At 42.8% G+C, this 18,919-nt stretch overlaps 1 protein-coding gene and 1 long non-coding RNA gene across 2 annotated transcripts; both read right to left on the reverse strand.

Moving 5' to 3' along the window:
* Window positions 1-279: 279 nt before the first annotated feature.
* prss23 (serine protease 23) lies at window positions 280-4,115 on the reverse strand. Its single transcript, XM_076103837.1, has 2 exons — window positions 3,765-4,115; window positions 280-2,090 (listed from the first exon to the last, which is right to left on the reverse strand). The coding sequence occupies exon 2, from the start codon at window positions 2,074-2,076 to the stop codon at window positions 913-915; it is 1,164 nt and encodes a 387-aa protein (XP_075959952.1). The 5' UTR covers window positions 2,077-2,090; window positions 3,765-4,115; the 3' UTR covers window positions 280-912.
* Window positions 4,116-4,624: 509 nt separating this feature from the next.
* Window positions 4,625-17,685, reverse strand: LOC142963132 (uncharacterized). The gene is made up of 3 exons (XR_012957389.1): window positions 17,590-17,685; window positions 12,589-12,749; window positions 4,625-11,344 (listed from the first exon to the last, which is right to left on the reverse strand). It is a non-coding gene; the product is annotated as an uncharacterized LOC142963132 (long non-coding RNA).
* Window positions 17,686-18,919: the final 1,234 nt, after the last annotated feature.

Raw genomic sequence — 18,919 nt, forward strand, 5'->3', positions numbered from 1 at the left:
TCCAACAATTTACAGATATTCAGTTTACTATCGCAGAAGATAACTGCATATATTTGCATCTGAGAATTTGGGACCAGTGGGTTTTTGTAGTTTTTCCTTGTGGAAAAAAATGGATTAGTTGCAGATTAACTTTCTGTCAGTTTTATCAATTAAATCGACTTTAGATTTAATTTAAACCGAACGAGTGGGTTCATTTAATTCCATTGCAGTACTTGTTCTGACCACAAGAGGGGGCCACAACATCACTCTTGAAACTTCAAAGTAAACCACTGACACGAACACTTTATAAATCTCTCTTTAATAAAATAAATCAAGCATTTCTCAAAAAAATTAAATTAACACCGTCTCTCCAGTCCACATTGAGAAGAGCATAATGTCTGCTGAAATGTCAAGAAGCATCAGTGGTGTCCAAGAACATGTTTTAATCTATGTATTATGTAGGTGTGTATGCAGATCAAGTGGACAAACCAAATGATCCTTGAAGAGGCATACACATACTAAACCATTTTCCACAAAATCAGAGAAAAGAGCAGGAAAGATGTGAAGACAACACGTCAGACTGCTGTCGTCCACAGAAGGAAAATAATCTGGTGCTACTGCTCACTGCACATGAGGACAAGTGTTTTTTCCCTCGTAAAAAAGTGGCTTATGTTAATAGGCTACTGCGGAAACACTGGCTGTGGGCAAATACATATGAAAAGATGCCGTGGTGATGATCTAATAGGCCCAGATGTTACAGGGGGAGATTGAAGGAGAGAAAACCCTCAATGAAGGGGATCCTAAAGGTATTTATCTGCTCTACTGATGTATCACTGAAGGGTGTTATTTTTTATTTGATTTAATCTTGTTTCACTCTTTTCTTTCGGGAAATAATACATTTCACCCTGTATTTTTTACACGTTGTGCAGGTTCTTAGTCCTGGACACAGTCTAGTCGGTTTCCATGCACCCAGTAACAGATCTGAGCGAACTTCAGAGGAGTGATTCGCACGGCCACATTGTAATCCCTGTTCTCCCCATCTATCTCCAGCCACTGGTGTCCAGAGAAAATGCCGATGACCTTCCTTTCCCAGCGCTCTAAACCGTTGTCCCACACTCTTCCGTACACTCCAGAGCCGCTGGCTCCAGGTCGGGCGTCACAGTGCTGGTATATCAGGTCGCTGGACTCTTCTTCCACCGGACAAAACCTGTACACCAGCTCCCCAGATCTGTCGCTGTCAAACCCAGAGAAGTGGATGCGATTCCCTGCCAGGTCATCAGAGGAGGGTGCCACAGAGAGGCGCATGAAGGGACGTCGGTGAGGCCAACGCAGCTCCAGCAGGGCGTAATCGAAGTCCATGCTGACCTCCTGAGTGCCCTGGATCCAGCCCTTTGGCACACGGGTACGTTTCACCCTCACCCAGCGGACCAGAGGCTTCTTGGAAGAGCTGAGGCCGGCATTAGTGCTGTTGATAAATGGAGGAATCAGGAATCCCACCCTGAGCTTTCGCGCCCCCTTGACATAATCCTTTCCATCATGCACACAGTGGGCAGCTGTGAGGACATGCTGCTGAGACACAAGAACGCCGGTGCAGCCGGTGGAGATCCGCACGGCTGTGGAGAAAGGGTAATCCAACAGGAAGTTGTCCCCTTGGATGTTGAAACGTCCGTCCGCTCCGTAGATCTGCCGCCTCACGCGTCTGTGCCTGGGCTTCACTCTCGGCCCTCTCCCGGGTGAAGGGTGAGCGAAGGGATCTCCTTCAAACTCCTCATCACCCTCCACATCTACAGTGGTGAGAGTGCGGGAGCCGTCGGCGTACAGCGTCTCAAAAGCCAGTTTCTCTGTGAGCTGCTCCTTCTGGGCCTCCTGCTCTCCTCTGTGGAAGCAGCTGGAGTTGCAGTGAGTGGTGAAGTCCAGCTGAGTCTGAGCGCTGAAGCGGGAGCGGATGAGAGGCGTCGGTGAGTGAGGGACGAGCGTGGGGACGTGGACGGGCGGAGGGTGAGGAGGGTGAAGAAGGGCCCAGGTGAGAGGGAGGAGGAGCTGGAGGAGCACGAGCAGGTGAGTCAGCAAGAGGGAGCGCTCACGTGGCGAAGTCATGGTGACGGGAAACACTGTAACGACACAGAATAATCACGGGAGAAACAGTTTACACATTGCATGAATTCCTACATGTTTGTCAAGATAACAACCGTGGAAAACCCTCCCAAACAAGCCGTCTTACAAACTCCAACCCCCATAAATCTGGACTATTTACAGTTGATTGTTGATTGCAGATCACAGCAGTGATCTGTGACGTCAGCTTGCAAAATCTAATGTTGCAACGCACGCCGGGGTTTCATCTGGTGTGACGGGGCAACAATGGCCCTCTTGTTCCTGTAATATAGATTAACAGGGAAATAGGATTTCAACCTGATGGAAACGAACAAGCATTTTATTAAAGTCTGTTTGGAGACGAATTCCAAAGGAAGAAAAAAAAAAGTTAATTGGAGAGGAAGCAAAGTGGCCACAGACATAGCTGAGAAGTCAGAACAAAGTGGAGCGGTCAACACTGAAAGGAAAAGAAAAGCATGTGTGATTACTCAGACAACATTTAAAAAGACAGTGTTCCCTACATATTATGTATTATATGGGGGACTGAATAAGAGGTTGGGAGGTTACAGGAAAACCCCTCCGATCAAATATTTGTCAAAGCTCAGATGTAAGACGTTGTTTTCCATCAAACATTAAGGGCTTCAGTGTAGGTGGGGCTTTCAGGGCAGATTAGCAGCAACAAGGAGATACTTGATCCCCTCTAAAGGCCGTGGACTCGGAGGCACTCATGGCATGAAGAGAGCAGGTGTGTAAAAAGTGAAAAGAAACAAGTCGAGGCACGGCAGCAAAACAGCTCTATTTCTAACAAATGGCAGGGCGGGGCAGTCCACCTATGTGCAGTTTCTTTTAACACTAAAGGAGGCAGCGTTACAAAAAACAAAGAGTAGCCTACAAACTTCCCTCCATGTTGAAGTGTCAGATACTTGACAGCGACGGCAGTTACAGAGGATCTTAAGTGGTGAATAGGCTGTTGAAGAATCATTAATCTGTGACGTAAACCTGTACAATTTATTAAAAACAGGGAAAGTGATATGTTCATTACCACTGCTGTCGTAAACAGAATCTAAGTGATGTTTTTGTGATGTAAAGGCATGAAATAAGAGACATCCCTGTGCAAAAGTGACAACATATAACTAGAGAGTGTTGATCTTTGCTTGGAGATTATGGTGCATCTTTTAAGTAGTGATACATCTCTTCACAGTTGTTAGGCTGTAGTGCACATAAAAGGAGAAAGTACAAAAAGTCTGCTCTTTCAGCACACGGATCACAGGCAGTCTGAAGCCTATAGAAGACTCCCTGTTCAGCACATAAATGTGATCTAATCTTGTCTGACATAACGTATGCAGCAGAGTCAAATGAAGTTCAGCTCCTTTTAGCATCTGTCATTCAACAAAGAAGCACAACTCTCAGTTTTAACAAGGATTCAGTTTGGAAACACCTGAAACCTCAGACAGACGGTTCCTTATTTAATGTATTTAATGTCCAATCTTTGACCATCATTTCTCCCTATCCTTGGGTAATATTTGGCCTAAATAATCACCTTATATCTGGCTGCATAAGGCTGTAAAAACCCCTCTTTTAATTCATGGAAAGACCTGTAAATGCAGCAGTGGTGGTCATTTTAGGCATCCCAGTAGATACAGAGCAGCGGAAAGTGTCAGTTCTCAATCAAATCAATACATTTAATCCATTACCTTCGGATTAGAGATCGATTGCTCGTGTTTACATCCCAGTCGTGTGTTCCTCCCCATCAGCAGAGTCCCTCAGGATCATTCCCCAGGTTTCCCCTCATCCTCTCCGGTGACAGGCAGGTCGTTTTTCCGCTCCTCGTCCGAAGGGAAGATCTTGCTCGCTCTTTTACTGCTTCTACAAATAAAGCTCAGTTGCTCTGCATGTCCGGAGAACCGTCAGTGCTTCTACCGAAACCTGCTCAGTCCAGACACAGAGACACAAATAAAAGTCACTGAAAAGAAGTGTTTACTCTCTCTGGAGCGTCCGGCTTCACGGCTCTAGCGCCCCGCCTCCGCCAGCTTGTTTGCAGGGGGGGGGGGGGGGGGGGTTAATGTTTGGCTACCAGTTTGATATAAACCTTCAATTGCAGCTTATTCTCGCAGTTTGTATTATATTGTACATTCATCACACGTGATAAATAAACCAACACTATACGATGACAAGTTTGATATCATCTTCGTCGTCCTATGTCTTTTTATGACAATATTACGCGTTTTTATGACATTTTTATGTAATGACTTTTTTATAAAATCTTTATGTCATACTATATATATACATATACTATGACTTTTTTTCCACATACTGTATTATGACATTTTTTCAGCATGCTATACTATGAATTTGTTTTGAAAAACTATACTGTGACTGAATAATTATGACTTTTTTTTACTATGCAACACTAGAACTTTTCTTCTACTTACTACAATATGACTTTTTCAACATACTATACTATGGTTTTTTGTCATTTTTTGGACATACTATACTATGGTTTTCCATGGCATTTTGTCAACATACTATACTATCTCTTTTTATCTATTTTTATGACATTTTCATAACTTTCTATACTATAACTTGCTCATGTCATCTTTTATGGCTGTCAGGGACCAAGCAAGTAGACCAGAAAGACAGGTGTGTTTGGTTTTTTAAATGTTCCTTTATTATTTTAGAAAGGCAAAACAACTAACAAAAATACTTAAGGGCCCATGAAAGACGTCAAAATAACAGAACTAAATCGATGCACTAACAGAAGAGTACTGACTAGCACAAAGCAACCTTCTTAAAACTGAGACATGGAGAAAGATATAAAGTGGATGATCAGGCCATTCAGACAAACAAGGGGATAGACTAATACATAATAGACTAATATGATAGACTAATACAAAAATAAAACTAGAAAACACTGCCTCTCCTCATGATACAGGAGGAACTTGGTGCGGTCCAACTCCTTGAAGCAGGCCTAATGCAGCTGGAACTCTTTTTGTTTGACAGACGGATGACTCCAACAGCAACCACGATGAACTGGTACCTGGATGAAAACCGAGTGAGCCGCATGGAAATTAAATAACTTTAAGTTATTGAAAACAAATATTGCAAAATTTGAAAATAATTCTTACTAAATGTCTGCACTCCAACGTTCTCAAAAACTGCAAATGAAACTGTGTCATATGAACCCAAAATATATGTGTCCTGTTTTTTATCAGTTTGTATGTGTGTATTTTAAGCATCGTGCTGAAAAGAACTCTGAATTGAGTAAATTAAACAATAAAAAAGAGTTACCACCTTATGTTCTGTTGTTCAGTGTGTGATTGTGTGTATATAACAATGGGATTAAATACACTTTTATGACATTCAATACCATGACTGTTCATCACTTATTTATGACACACTACACTATGACTTTTTAGTGACATTTCTTGAGGCATATTACTACACTGTGTCTTTTTTATGACATTTTTAGATCATAATATACTTTTTTCATTACATTTTTTAATTCTATACTATGAAAAGTTCCTGACATTTATTCTGACATTTTTATGACATACTCTACTGTGACATTCATATGGAATACTATACTATGATAATTTTACAACATACTATACAATTACTATTACCTTAAAAAAAATTATATTAATATATTTCTATTAATATTTTAAATAAAATAATGCCATACAATACTATGACTTTTTTATAACATTTTTATGACGTACTTTAATTTGTCTTTTTATGACATTTTTGTGACATACTATATTTTCACCTTTTTCATGACATGACATACTACGAACCCAAATCCAGATCTTTGACAGTGAAGTAAGTCCATCTTCCACATAAACGTGTTGCTGGACGTGTTGCATCTCAGCCATGTTATTTCTCAACCAGGTCAGCCACTCATATAGATGGTCACAGCTGGTGAAGGGTTTCCAAACACATGCACCTTCCTGCGGAACTTCGTGACTCTATTGCTGAGGTCATTATACTTGAACCAAAGGTAATTGCTGTGATCTTCTCCGACCTTAAAGCAGTAAAACAGCTGTTCAACATCCTTAACAGCCATTTGTTTTCCACGAAAGCACAGTAAGACCCCATGAAGCGTGTAATTATGGTCTGGTCCCCTGATAAGTGTGTCAAGCACTGAGACGCCTTCAAACTGGGCACTTAAATCAAATACTACTCAAACTTTTCCTGGTTTCTGGGGATGATAGACCACAAATGTGGGCTAGTACCAACACTCTTCACCTTGCCTCAGTGGTAGTGCTGGTTCATGAGGGTGCCACCCAGTGGTTAGCTTCATCAATGTAGACTTCTCTGTCCATTATCTCCAGAGAGATGCCGTCTTTGACAGACAGAGCAAGTTCGTCATCACCTGAGCCGCTTTGAAAAACCTTGCCTCCAAGGATGTCTGTGTTAATGACAGGAGCTACCTCCTCAGGACTGACAAGAGGGGTCAAATGATGTTGCAGTATAGGAGCACTGAACTTCTTATAGATTGATCCAATACAGGGTCCTGAAGACGTTCACACTGGATGGCTTGGGTGTAATGCAGAGATGTGCACTATTACATTCTTTGCACCTCACAGCTGCCGTACAGTCCTTAGCCATGTGCTTTGTAGATGCACAACACCAGAAGCAGATGAACATTTCCCTAGGATGAACTTTTCTTTCATCTAGATGCTTGCTTGGTGCAATTCACTGTTGTCAGATTACTTACAGATTTCTCTGGCTTTGAATGGCTCATGTTACTGGATATGGAAAATGCAAAACTCTGATCATTCCTGGCCATTGCTTGACTGCATATGAATCTTACAAAGAAATGTGTGAATGGTGGAAAGGAATCAAGATGGTCTTATGGCCATAAGGAAGCTTTTCTACTTGCAGTTTCAAGATATGCATGATAAGGTAGGTGCCCACATGACTTTACTTCCAGAAGTATGTCTACTCATTCTCTGAGCAGCTGGTTACCCTTGTTGGACATTCTGGGAAAATTCTCTAGCTTTTGTAGCGGGCATGTTCAATCATCTCAGGACAGACGAAACTGTCCTCCAATCGCTGCCAAATCAGGTTTACACCTGTTGTTGGATTGGGGACATTATCCGACCTGATCCTAGCTTGTGAAAATGACTTTGGGCCAAGCTTAGATAGTAGATCAAGCTCGCCATCTCTCCACTGACCAGGTACTTTGGAGAGTCTGTCATTTGTGGTGCTTCAAATGCGTGGTCTCTAAGGCTGGATGTGTGAGACATTGGAGGAGGCGGATAAAGTGAATAGTCCGTTCCTCGCATGTGTCCTCTACAGTCTCGTCTCTAATACCCAACTATAGCAGAATACTCACTGCCTTTGCTGCTGTGGCACTCCTCTCTTTTTCTAGATCATACAGACTGGCTTCCACCTCTGCTTTAGGCTGTGCTGTTTCAGCCACGATCCATTGATGCTCTGCCTCAATAGAGCTGCCTCTGCTTTAGCGCTTGCTGTGGTTGCTGTCACGCTGGCTGAAGACATGTTTGATCTTCTCAATGGCTTGGAGCTGGCGACATGTGACCTGGTCTCAAAAGTTTTCTGCATCTGGTGTACATCATTTTGTCGCTCCATGATGCATCTTTCCACTTGGTAGTGCTGATCAGTAATGCAAACTAAATAGGGATCTCAGACTAATCTCTCGGAACAAACGGCATTGTAACAGAAGCGGAGCGCCTACCCTCTGGTTCCCCCCAGGGTTAACACTGTTGGCTGTACCAGCACTGTTGCTGTTGTTTGCACTGGTTGTGCTGTTAGCACCGTTAGCTTCTAGCCAACAGTGCAGCCATCACCATGTTGAGAGCCGTGTAGAGGCAATCCCTCAATCATAGATATGCTCTGACTTTGAATTTAGAGCCTTAAACTGTATGAGTTTAATGCCTAAAACTCTTAATTTGAAGGCTGTTCAAATAAAAATAAATTATAAATAAATGAAATTCACTGAGTTGTAATACATTGGAGAACTTTCACCTGAATTTTCAGTTAACTTTCAAATTCAAGGCTGCAAAAATGGAAGATTTTATAGAAAAGTAAGATGATGCATCTTTTAAGGCCTTTCTCATATTGTTCAACATTGTCAGTTTAGCTCTTTTATGGTATAACGATTTTATTTATATCCTAAAATGCAGTTAATCAACATGACTGCTGATTGTATTTCCTTTTCTGACTCAGATAATAAGTGTCTATGTTTTTCATCTTTTCAGGCATTTGGCACTTTCATTGTAGCCTCCAGCTACACCCAAGCAAGAGAAGTCTTGTTTCTGGCATCACCGTATAGTCTTCTTATCATCTGTGCCAAAAGCAATGATACATAGAAGCGAAGACCAACTCCTGAACGCTCAGAGATCGCAGCTGGCGGGCAGAGGACTGTTGGGGCATGTTGGGAGCAGCGTTCACCTCATCCTCTGCCTCCTGAACTTGATCTCCAAGACGCCTTTTATGTCTCATTCAGAATCTCTGGGAACATGTGGAATTTGGGAAGCCGTGCACCAACACTCCCATGGGGTTTGTTCTAAGCTTCAGGGGTGCCGAAACAGAGCTCCCAGTCACAGCGACAGTGCTTTCAGGAATGCTGAGGAATGTCCCAACAAGGACACAGGTCAGGCTTTCAGCACAATGCGAGCGCTGTTGCGCTCGGAGCAAATGTCACCGCAGAGGAAACACCTAGGCTACCGAAACTGCTCCTCATCCTCTGTAATAAAATCTTCAGCTGGTGCTGTTCCTGCAGCGTGAACAGTGTAGTGCTGACAGATTGAGTGTAAGGTATATTCCCTCAGAAACAGGGAGGGAAATCATTGTGGATGAGGAGGAAGGTAGCAGGCAAAAGGCCAGAGAGGTGTGAATGTGTAACTTTGTAAGCATGCTGTGTGTGGTGATGGTATCACTGCTTGTCCGTCTGCCTGGCTGTCTGCTACAGAGAGCGAGCACAAGAGGTTCCCTTTGAATTTATGTGTGTGCGTGTGTGTGTGTACGTGTGTGTTTGGCATGAAGCAACTTGGCTTCTGTTTCTATGGATTTTTCTCTTTCCGTTCGCTCTTTCTCACAAACAATGTTCTGCTCATATTCTTTTCCAACACTGTCAAATTATACGAGACAAAATATTTTGGGAAATATGCTATCTTGCTTTCTTGCCAAGAGTAAGATGAGAAGTCTACAAGCACTTCTAAAGACCTTTACACACACAGGCTTTTTTTTCTTGCGATTCATTTGCACAACAACACATTTTTTCGAGCTGTTGTTTTTGTCATGAATACTTTCACTCAAAACATGAATGTTATGCAGCGAAAAAGAAACGTAACTTGTTTGGATTAGGCAGATTTTTCGCACAACGAAAAAAAAGGCATCAACCAATCACGTGCAGAATGGGTTGGTATGCGGTATATCAACTTGGAGGCTCAGTAGTCTGAACCAAGATGGCAAACTTCATTACTCATGGTAAATTTGACAAAGACAGATCCACTCCTCCTATTCTTACCATAAAATAAATGAAAGCCTTGAAACATACAATATTTTCAGTGTCAATAATTTCACGTTTTTGTACAAATTACACAAAATCTGTTAATTAGTGAGCTTTAGAGGTGCTCGTATGCGGTCTCGTCGTTCTTCTGCTGTGCTGTTCGTCTTTAAGCTACGCTAAGCAGCTGCTGGCGGTAGCTTCATATTCAGAGTACAGACACGAGAGTGATATTCATCCAGTCATCTAACGCCCAGCAGGAAAGCAAATAAGTGTATTTCCCGAAATGCTAAACTATACCTTTAAATAAAAACATTCCATGTTATTAATAGAGAGGAAAAATATATGAGAAATAATTGATTGAATACAATATTAATGCAGTAAAACAGTCATGTTCTTATCAATCACTGTCTGTTTTTCCGTAAATAATTGTAGCATGTATAAAGTATAACTCTGATTAAGAGAGCAAATAAGTGTATTTTCCAAAGATTATTCATGTATTTCACAAAACTGTATTAAAGCTTCTTACACATGATGGAAACTTTCCAGTACATTTTTCTCAATTTGTCAGCCTGTGTAGATTGATGTGTACGCTAAGGAGTCTTGTCAAGTTAAAAAATAAATCCTTTCAGGGTCCAGTATCCCACCAGTCTCCTGTCTGTTGTACGGTGGATTACCAGTTCCTTGTTTAACATGTGTTTTAAGGTTTATTCATGGTTCAGTTTTCAGACGAGGCACCTGCAGTGTGTTTGACAGCATAAAGGAAAAACCTGCCTTTAACCTGTTGGTCGTATATCTTTCATTTCCGAAACCATTTGTTTTGTCTGACATGTTCATTCAATTATTCAGGCTTTGCATGCTTATTCCTGTCGTGGGCCACACGGGGCTGGAGCCTCGAAGCTCCCAGCATGCTTTGGGTGGTGGTAAGTGCAAATAAACACTCTAGACAGGTCTAATACAGAAGCTCAAAGGTCACATTTTAGACTATAAATTAGCCTGACTTGTATGTCTTATGAATTTAGAAGGACACAGAATTGAACGCAGGGAGAACATGTTAACTCCAGATGAAAGAACATTCCTGGACCGAGAACCGACTCTGTGACACCGACGCACTGCTGCTTCTGTTTGATGGTGTCATTTTTCACCCCTCTGCATTGCAGACCTCGAGCTCCACGTCCCACATTGTGCTCATTCATATGTGGACACCAGGTGGGATGATCAGCCATTGGCCATGCAAAGACAGTGTGGCCCTCTGGTCAGTGAACAGACCAGATGTAAACATGAGCCTTTGGGCACAAGTGATTTATTGAGCAGCACCGCACAGAAATCGCAGCACATGCTCGCAAGACTTTGATTTTACTGCTTGAGACCATGAAGAAGTTTTTTTATACATTTTTAAATGATTTGCTTGAATTAAACAGCTACTTCTTTTAAAAACTCCACTTTCCTTGAATGATGTAAGTATAAACTTTTGCATCCAGCAGTCCAGAAGGGTTACAGAGTCTACAGCCATGCTAGCAGCTCTGTGAGGCCTGTGGTTTGAGCTACAGGCCAACATCAGCATGCTAACACAATGACAACAGTTTTAACCTGATGGTGTCACGAGATGAAAAGTCAGGGGATCATCAACCGTTTTTACGTTTCCTCCTGAAAAGAACATGAATGTCTGCACAAAATGTATGTAAAACAAAAATACATACCTCGTGATGGAACTTGAAGAAAAGTTGATCACCAACGTCTGACCCAAAGTGGCGAGCCGACCGTCTGACCGACCAACCTAAAGACCTGCTTTGCCATCACCTTCATCGGAAAAACGAAAAATCAGTTCCTGGTTGTGGGCAAAACTTGGGGAATACACTGAACACTGCAGACACTTAAAGTGAGGGATGTATTTTTCCTCTTCTTGATGTTTGTGTCTTTAACACTCAGGTCCTGAGGGTCAGTGACCCCCCAATCCTCAACACTCCAAGTCACTTTCTCTGACCCATACTCTCACACTTTCCAAGATGATTCATCTAAGAAAACAAAAATATGCTTCAGATATCCAGTTTTTTTTCCCCTCTGGAGAAAACGACTCTCATGTTCATTAACATCTGACCACTTAGGGGGAAGTGTGTTATTAGTGTGTCACTGTGCGACTGGGGAGAGAGGAAAACAAATGAGGGAAACTGAAAATGAGAGCCGCCAGGTTACCAGCCGGTCTGCGTCGCTTGTGTTTGACTTTCTTCATAATTATTCAGTGTTTGTGCAGGACTCCCTAATACGTGTCATTGCTGGTAGCTGTCGGGGCTGAGCTTGTTCAGCCTGGAGGAAAGCGGCGTGGAGGATTCCAGATGTGTGAGTTCACGTTGTGTGAGCAGGCATACTTTAAATTTCCATGAAAATGGTGCTGTGGCACTGAGCATAAGTCAAAGCCTGTAATAGTCCCATATTGTATGGATTTCATCAGCCCTCATATGTGTTTCCTCATGTGCAAATTAGACTGAGTTGTTCATTTAGGTGGTAAATAAAGACGGAGATCATGGTGGGCCGGGGGATCAAGACTTGTGTGACCGTTCAGCTGACATGCTGTGAGGGCCCCACGACAGTTTCTGTAAGCAAACGGGGATTTATTAACTGGACCACAGGGTTTTCTCTGGACTCTTTAATCTGATAATTGGACATCTGAGCCTTAAAACAGTAGAGTGAACCTTTTATAACAGTCCTGCAGCTCTTGACCCGCTCTCTGCCAGACTCTCTCGTCACTTAGGAACAGCAGAAACTGGAGGCTTTTTTTAGAGAGCGGCTCTTTACAAAGGGGGACTCTGAACACAAAGAATGTCCCTTTCTCCTCTCCAGCCTCTGTGTTTTATGTCCCCTTTTTTTCCCCCATGCGGATATATTTATTGCTCTTTCACCCCGTCTCTTTTCATCAAAGCCGTCCCATCTGTCTGTCCTCTATCTCTCCTCATCATCAGATCAAATCAGTGCAGACATTTTCCACATTTTCAGTCCACATGTTGTTGCAGCACTTGACAAAGAGCTTCATCTGTGCCAGAAATTACCTTTTCAGATGTTGTATTTTTCTGCCTGATAAATATCTCACGCTCCTGTTGAGCAGACACCCGTCCCGCCGTTGCTCCCTGGTTCTCCTGCAGGGCCTTGTGGGCACGTATTCAGCCCGACTTCCCCTCGGCATGATGTCATTTCAGTTTGGCTGCATGAGCTGTAAGAGGAAAAGAAAAAAAAAAAAAAAAGAGGAAAAACACAGTTAGCAAAAACAGAACTAAGGAATGCAAACTGCGATGAAATCCATCAGGAGAGAGGGGGAGAGTGTGTCTCCTCATATCTTCAACCGGTCTGGGCAGAGAAAGTGTGTAGGAAAGAGTTTACTGCGGAGATTGGAAGTCATCCCAAAAGGTGTTCAGTCCCTCCAACCTCTGGCCTCCCATAACAACCTTTAAACATCTCTTTGGTCTGGATAAATGGGAAGGAAAAAGGTATATGTTGGTATATCAAGTGATATAATAGCTACAACACGGATTATGGTCCCAAAGGCAAAATAAATCCACTTTTCGCATTTAAGTGACATCACAGATTGTGATGCCAGGTCTCTGTAGAAGAATATCGGCAACAGAAATGTTATGTTAGATAACAATTGAATTTGCAAATGTTATTTTTTGAAGTAATATTGAAGAAAAACAGTACAAATATGGAAACTGGCGTAATATCTTATTTGAACCAGACACAACGGAAAACCAAATCCTGCAATCTGTTTTTAGTTTCATTTTTTATCACTAATATAATTCTTGTTATGTTAATCGTGACCCTGAACAAATCTTGACCCTGAAAATGATGCTGTCACATAGGGAAATTAAAAACGTGTTTTGCTTCCAAGTCCTTATAAAAATATACTTTTCTTGTGATGAGAAGATCAGCGTCAAACTATTTGATAGGAACTTAAGGAGGACAGGCACGAGCCAAGTGCAGGTTGAATATTTGGGTCATTTTAACTGATACCAGAGGGAGGAAATGACTCAGGGAATTCTAGACATCTTGTGGGCTGTGAGTTGCTTGGTGAGACCATAGATGATACAGAAGTGTCTCTCCATCTGTGATCAACAGTGACACTTAAAGTGAAATACTCTGGGGAACAGACGGCCATACAGCTGTTATACATTGTGGAAAATGCAAATGTGTGAGCCTCAAGTAGAACAGGAACAGTCGAAGCAAAGCCTTCCCTGCACCAAAATATGGTTCGAATATTGAGAAATCGTCAAACAAGACCTTCATAAAAACACAACGCAGGCGACTGCAAGCCATCTGACCACATGAGGCCGTTTCTGTGGAGGAGAAATCGGGAGGAGAGCATTCAGGTCATTTGAGCCGAGGAACAAATCCGCTGTAAAGGACTCTGTAAACAGACCCAACCAAATATTTACAGCCTTTGAGCGAACATTCCCGCTGACACTCTTCTGTGTGAGTCTCTGCTTTGTGCACCGAGGCAGTTGAGTTTCATTGATGAGTTTGCTACTGAACACATACTCTTACCTCCCACCTATTTATCAAACAACAAACTCAAACTGTCTTTAAGTCTCCTGAATATACGCACGTTAACAAGCGTAAGATGTTCATCATGGTGATGGTCATCATGTATCAGAGTAAACAGTTCTACAATCCATTAAGTCCAAGCTGAGGAGCACCTGAGTCCTGGGTGGAGTGTTCTGGAATGTTCCGGAATGTTATCACTCACAAAAGACCTGGCAACAGGAACAACGAGGCTGCTGGGTAACGAAGAAGCCTCGATAAGGGCCAGTCTGCGTCTGTGACTGTGTGTGTGTGTGTGTGTGTGTGTGTGTGTGTGTGTGTGTGTGTGTGTACATTTACCCCGGCCCCTGAAAATGTAGTGTCATTTTATTTCTTTAATTAACCAAATAATTGTAGTTTTCATCCTGGCTCAATTAGGGGACGATCCAAAGGCAGCTCTAACAAACAGAGCAGTGAGGCTGCCAGATCTCTTCTCTCTGCCGTTATCTGCAGCTGTTAATCCTCACACTTACATGCAACATTCATTTTGGCGACACTGCTCTCTGACTAAAAACAACAGCAACGTACATAATCACTGTCAGGCTCGCTGAGCAGACATGTCCTCGGCAATACACTAAACAACTTGTACGCGATTAAAGAGAGAAACAAGGCCTTCTTTTTACACATCCTGCCACTCTCTCCAACAAACAATTTAAAGTTCCTAACAAGGGCTAAATTGTCAGTGCGTGTGTTGCTGCATTCCCTCATGGAAATGAAAGCATTTTTCCACTGCTAACCTCTTTCCCCCAGATATCTACTACAGCGCTGAGCAAGCCTAAAGACTGCACTGGGAGTTTTTCATGGTTGTGAAAAAAATATATAAAAAGGAAGAGAACGTGGCTCATCTCGCTGCATTCTTTCCTTCATCAGGAATTCACTGAGGTTTGGCCATGCACTTTTTACTGGAGACTTTTCCTGTTGGCCTGGGAATAACAAGGATGTTCTTTCCTTGTTCTTGTGTGCTTTTAACAGAGAAGCCTCAGACTGTGTGTCCGAGTGCTCAGGGCAACTCCACACCCACCGTTTAATCCTTTAAACGCTGCATATCTCACAGAAACAAAGCGAGCCCCCACTCCCAGTGTCCGAAACAGAACCCTGAGAGCCGTGGAGCTTATCTTCCTGAGAATAATGCTCTCTATGCAGATCGGCCACAAGCTCGGGTTCAGGGCTTTGTCCCCCTGACTGGTTCTCTTTTCAGCTGCAGACAGCTTGATGAAGCAATGACGCTCATAATTGGGATTCCAGCATTGGCACATTGCTCAGCTGGAGTTTATTGTTTTTTTTACCAGCATTTAATCCACGACTGATTGGGGTCTATAAATTCAACAGACAGGAGATGGCGCAGAGATTTACAGCTCCAAAAAGACTGGAGGGCTATGACAAAACATTCCAGCGACAACTGTTTTATTGTAAACGCATCTAAAGGTTATCCGCAGCCACATGAACAAAAAGCCCGCGGGACATGAGTGCCTGAGAATCTGGGATGATCAGAAAAGCTTTGCAAACGCATGTCTGTTTATAATAAGCGATAGAATCCAAAACACCCCAAACAAAGCCAAGGAAAATTTGGAGAAAACCTCAACTGTGTGTGACACCAGGGACCAAGGCGCCCTGTACCAGCAAAACCAGTAAACCACGTCTCAGTCTCCACCATACTTTCAGTGACTCACCAATTTTCTTCATTTTCTAACACATGCTTTCACTATCCTCTCCTAACTCCCTTATTGACTCGTTATGGAGCTATAAATTGTGAAATCCCAATTTAAAATGACAACCTGTTGAAATCCTTTTTTGATCCATCCCTCCGACAGCTATAGAACACACTGATCCAATCACACCAAGTGTTCCCGTTTTTCATGCGAGGCAACGCAAACGTCTGGTGGCTCATGCAGGCAGTGGGACCGGTGACATCAGTCTGTCAGAGAAAGAGAGGCACACGAGGCGGCTGCGGTGGCCAAAGCCTGATCTCAGTACAGACGAGGCTGGGGTGCAGCTGTGTGTCCTCACGTTCAACTCCCATCTACAGATTAGTAGCACCCTTACTCAGCCAAGACCTGCTCCCACTGACACTCGGACATAAGTACCATATATACACTTACATACGGTTGAGCTATTGACTCTATTCGTGCATCTGCAGTATCTAATAATTGAAAGCTTCAGAAAAAAAAGAAGTGGACGTTGAGTTGATTTAGTCCAAATCAGTTTATGTGTGATTTTTCATACTGTGATATGTAATATGTCAAAAACTTTAAAAACATATATCATGATATTGAATGTACCCTGGAACTAGTGTAAACAAAGCAGGTTTAAAATCATTCAAAAGAAGTTTTGTTTCATAAGAAAGGAAACTCACTCAAAGCGTGCACATCATTGTTGGGTTCACAGGTGCAAAAGACAGTGGTTGACAGCGGGTGTTCAGTCTTCATGAGTTTCACTGAGAGATGTTGAACGGGTACCTTTAATTTAGTCGAAGTATATTTTTCTCTGTTTCCCATCATGTCCGGGCCATTTTATGTCTCTCTTTGAGCTTCTTTCCTACATACAGTATGTGCTGCTGTCAGAAAGTGTGGGGGATTTATCAGCCTGTGACTTGGCAGGGTGTTAAATGACTGTCAGTGTTCAGAGCAACGGTTCACCAACTCCACCGCAGAACCAAAGGAACTCCACTCATCCGCCAAGTCCCAGATGCCCTCTAGTCACCCACGACAAACACCCCGAGGACGCATGAAAACCTGTCATTAGGTCCTCTCATTTCTTTTTGTTGTTTTTCACGCTGCACAACCATTATTACATTTTGCACAATCTCACCCCGTAAAAGCTAAACCAAGAATGTGTGTTCTTTTCCAGCTCCCTGTTTCACAGTTGACAGCTGCCTGTTACAACTCCTGAGTGTGATGTAAAGCTTCACTGGTGCAGTTTGAGGGATACGTGCATTGCTCAAGGTTATTTCACATCTTTCCAGTGATTATGAAGATACAAAACAGCAACATTAACCTGGTTCTCTACCTTAAAGGAAGTGATGAAGCAATTAGCTGATTATCCAGTTCAGGATCAACAGAAAGTTGTCAACGTTTTTGATAATTAAGTTATTTTTCAAGCAAAAATGACGAACATTTTCTGGTTGAAAGATCATGATTTGCTCCTTTTCTCCGTTTTATCTTATTGTAAATTAAATGTTTATATGTTTTTGAATTGTTGCACATTGTTGTCTTTAGGAAAATAAAAAGGGAATTTTTTTCTGACATATTTTCTGTCCTACTTGTACTCTACAGAGTCCTCAGACTACATTTGCACAGAAACAAAAGAAGTGTTCAGGACACAGTCCAGAAGCTCTTTCCCATCTAAATCATATCTTTCTCTTCCTGTATATAAAACAAAAATATGGAAACAGTGATCGAGTTTAAGCACCACAAACAGTGTGAACCTGCTGCCCATAAATCAGACACCTGACAGCTCTATAACAATGGACTGCACCTGACCTTTCCTTGTTGCTGCTCTCAGCACCAGAGCTGCTGCCACTGTTGCTGCTGCCGGGTGGTGCGAGTCCCCAGCAGGGCTGACGAAAAGATCACCGCTGTTCAAAACAAAAAGCAATCAATTCAAAGTATGTGTCAGAGTACGGTTTATTACGTCTGGCTGTTGTATCACAGAGAGGATCAAATTTCTTGATGAAGAACATGGAAATAAACAAGACACAAACACTTTTGAGAGCAGCAGAGGAGGTGGCGTGGGTTGATTTCATGTGATAATTACTGAGCCGTGTTTCTTCTAAAGAGTCGCCCAGACGCCATGTGACAGACAGATGGAGCGTTAAGTCGTGACTCACACAGACACTGGCTTCAGAACTGCAGTGACTGACCATGGTGAAGGTTTGAAAGAGAGACGAGAGCACAGAGACAAGCTCAGAGGACCCTATAATATTGATAAATAGACTGATTTTCTCAGCCAGCCCCTCCTTCACTCCTCTCTTTGTGAGGCCTTCACAAAGAGACATGGGACTTATCCCACAGTCATTTCTTCATTCATCCTCGAAAGTTAGGGTTTCTCTCGCCCCGTCGTCTTTCTCTAACTTTGGCTGTAACGCCGGGAAACTCCAAAACGCATCCAACAATGTTATTCAAGTGGAGCAGGGTAGAAAGCTAACATTGCAGCTTTGTCTCTGCGCCTGAGCGATTCCCAGCTCGCCATCATCCGATGCTCTCTCATTGGGTTGCAAACGGTGTCAGATTCAACTGGGTCAGAGGCGTGTAGAGGCAGAAATGCTCCAACTGTGCATGGAGAGGGAGAATAAAAAGACAGGTCTCTGACAATCTGGGTGTGAACACACATTTATCAACCTCCAAACGCTGATTTCCGTGGTTTCTCTGTGCAACAAGAGATTTAAAGGTTGCAGCAGCAGCAGCATGTGCAACATATTTGCTGCGCCCCACATGGTAAATGGCGCGTGGGAGCGAGGCCAGGTATCTTAATCCCCATCACCCTTGGGATTCCCCGCCAAGAGATCCCATTAGTGAGGATAAAAGCTGTAATGTAGTCCGCAGAGGCTCGGTGGACTTGTGGTGCGCTGCAACCCCCACAGGCCAGCGGTGACCTCCATCTGATCCCTCACTAACTGGAATTACAGCTCCGGCTCCAGCAGGCAGTGTAAAAGAGCAATGAACTGTAAAGCATTTTGATGTCTTAATGAACAACATACACACAGCAACAAGTCCAATAAACGGCACCTATAAATATAAAAAAGGAGCAGCCGTATTTGCAGATACCGTAGAAACCGCTTCTAACACTTGAAGGCTTGCAGTGTGGGGGAGA

This window comes from Anarhichas minor, unplaced genomic scaffold, assembly GCF_050575085.1.
Source record: "Anarhichas minor isolate MPS153535 unplaced genomic scaffold, ASM5057508v1 ptg000028l, whole genome shotgun sequence".
Taxonomy (NCBI): domain Eukaryota; kingdom Metazoa; phylum Chordata; class Actinopteri; order Perciformes; family Anarhichadidae; genus Anarhichas; species Anarhichas minor.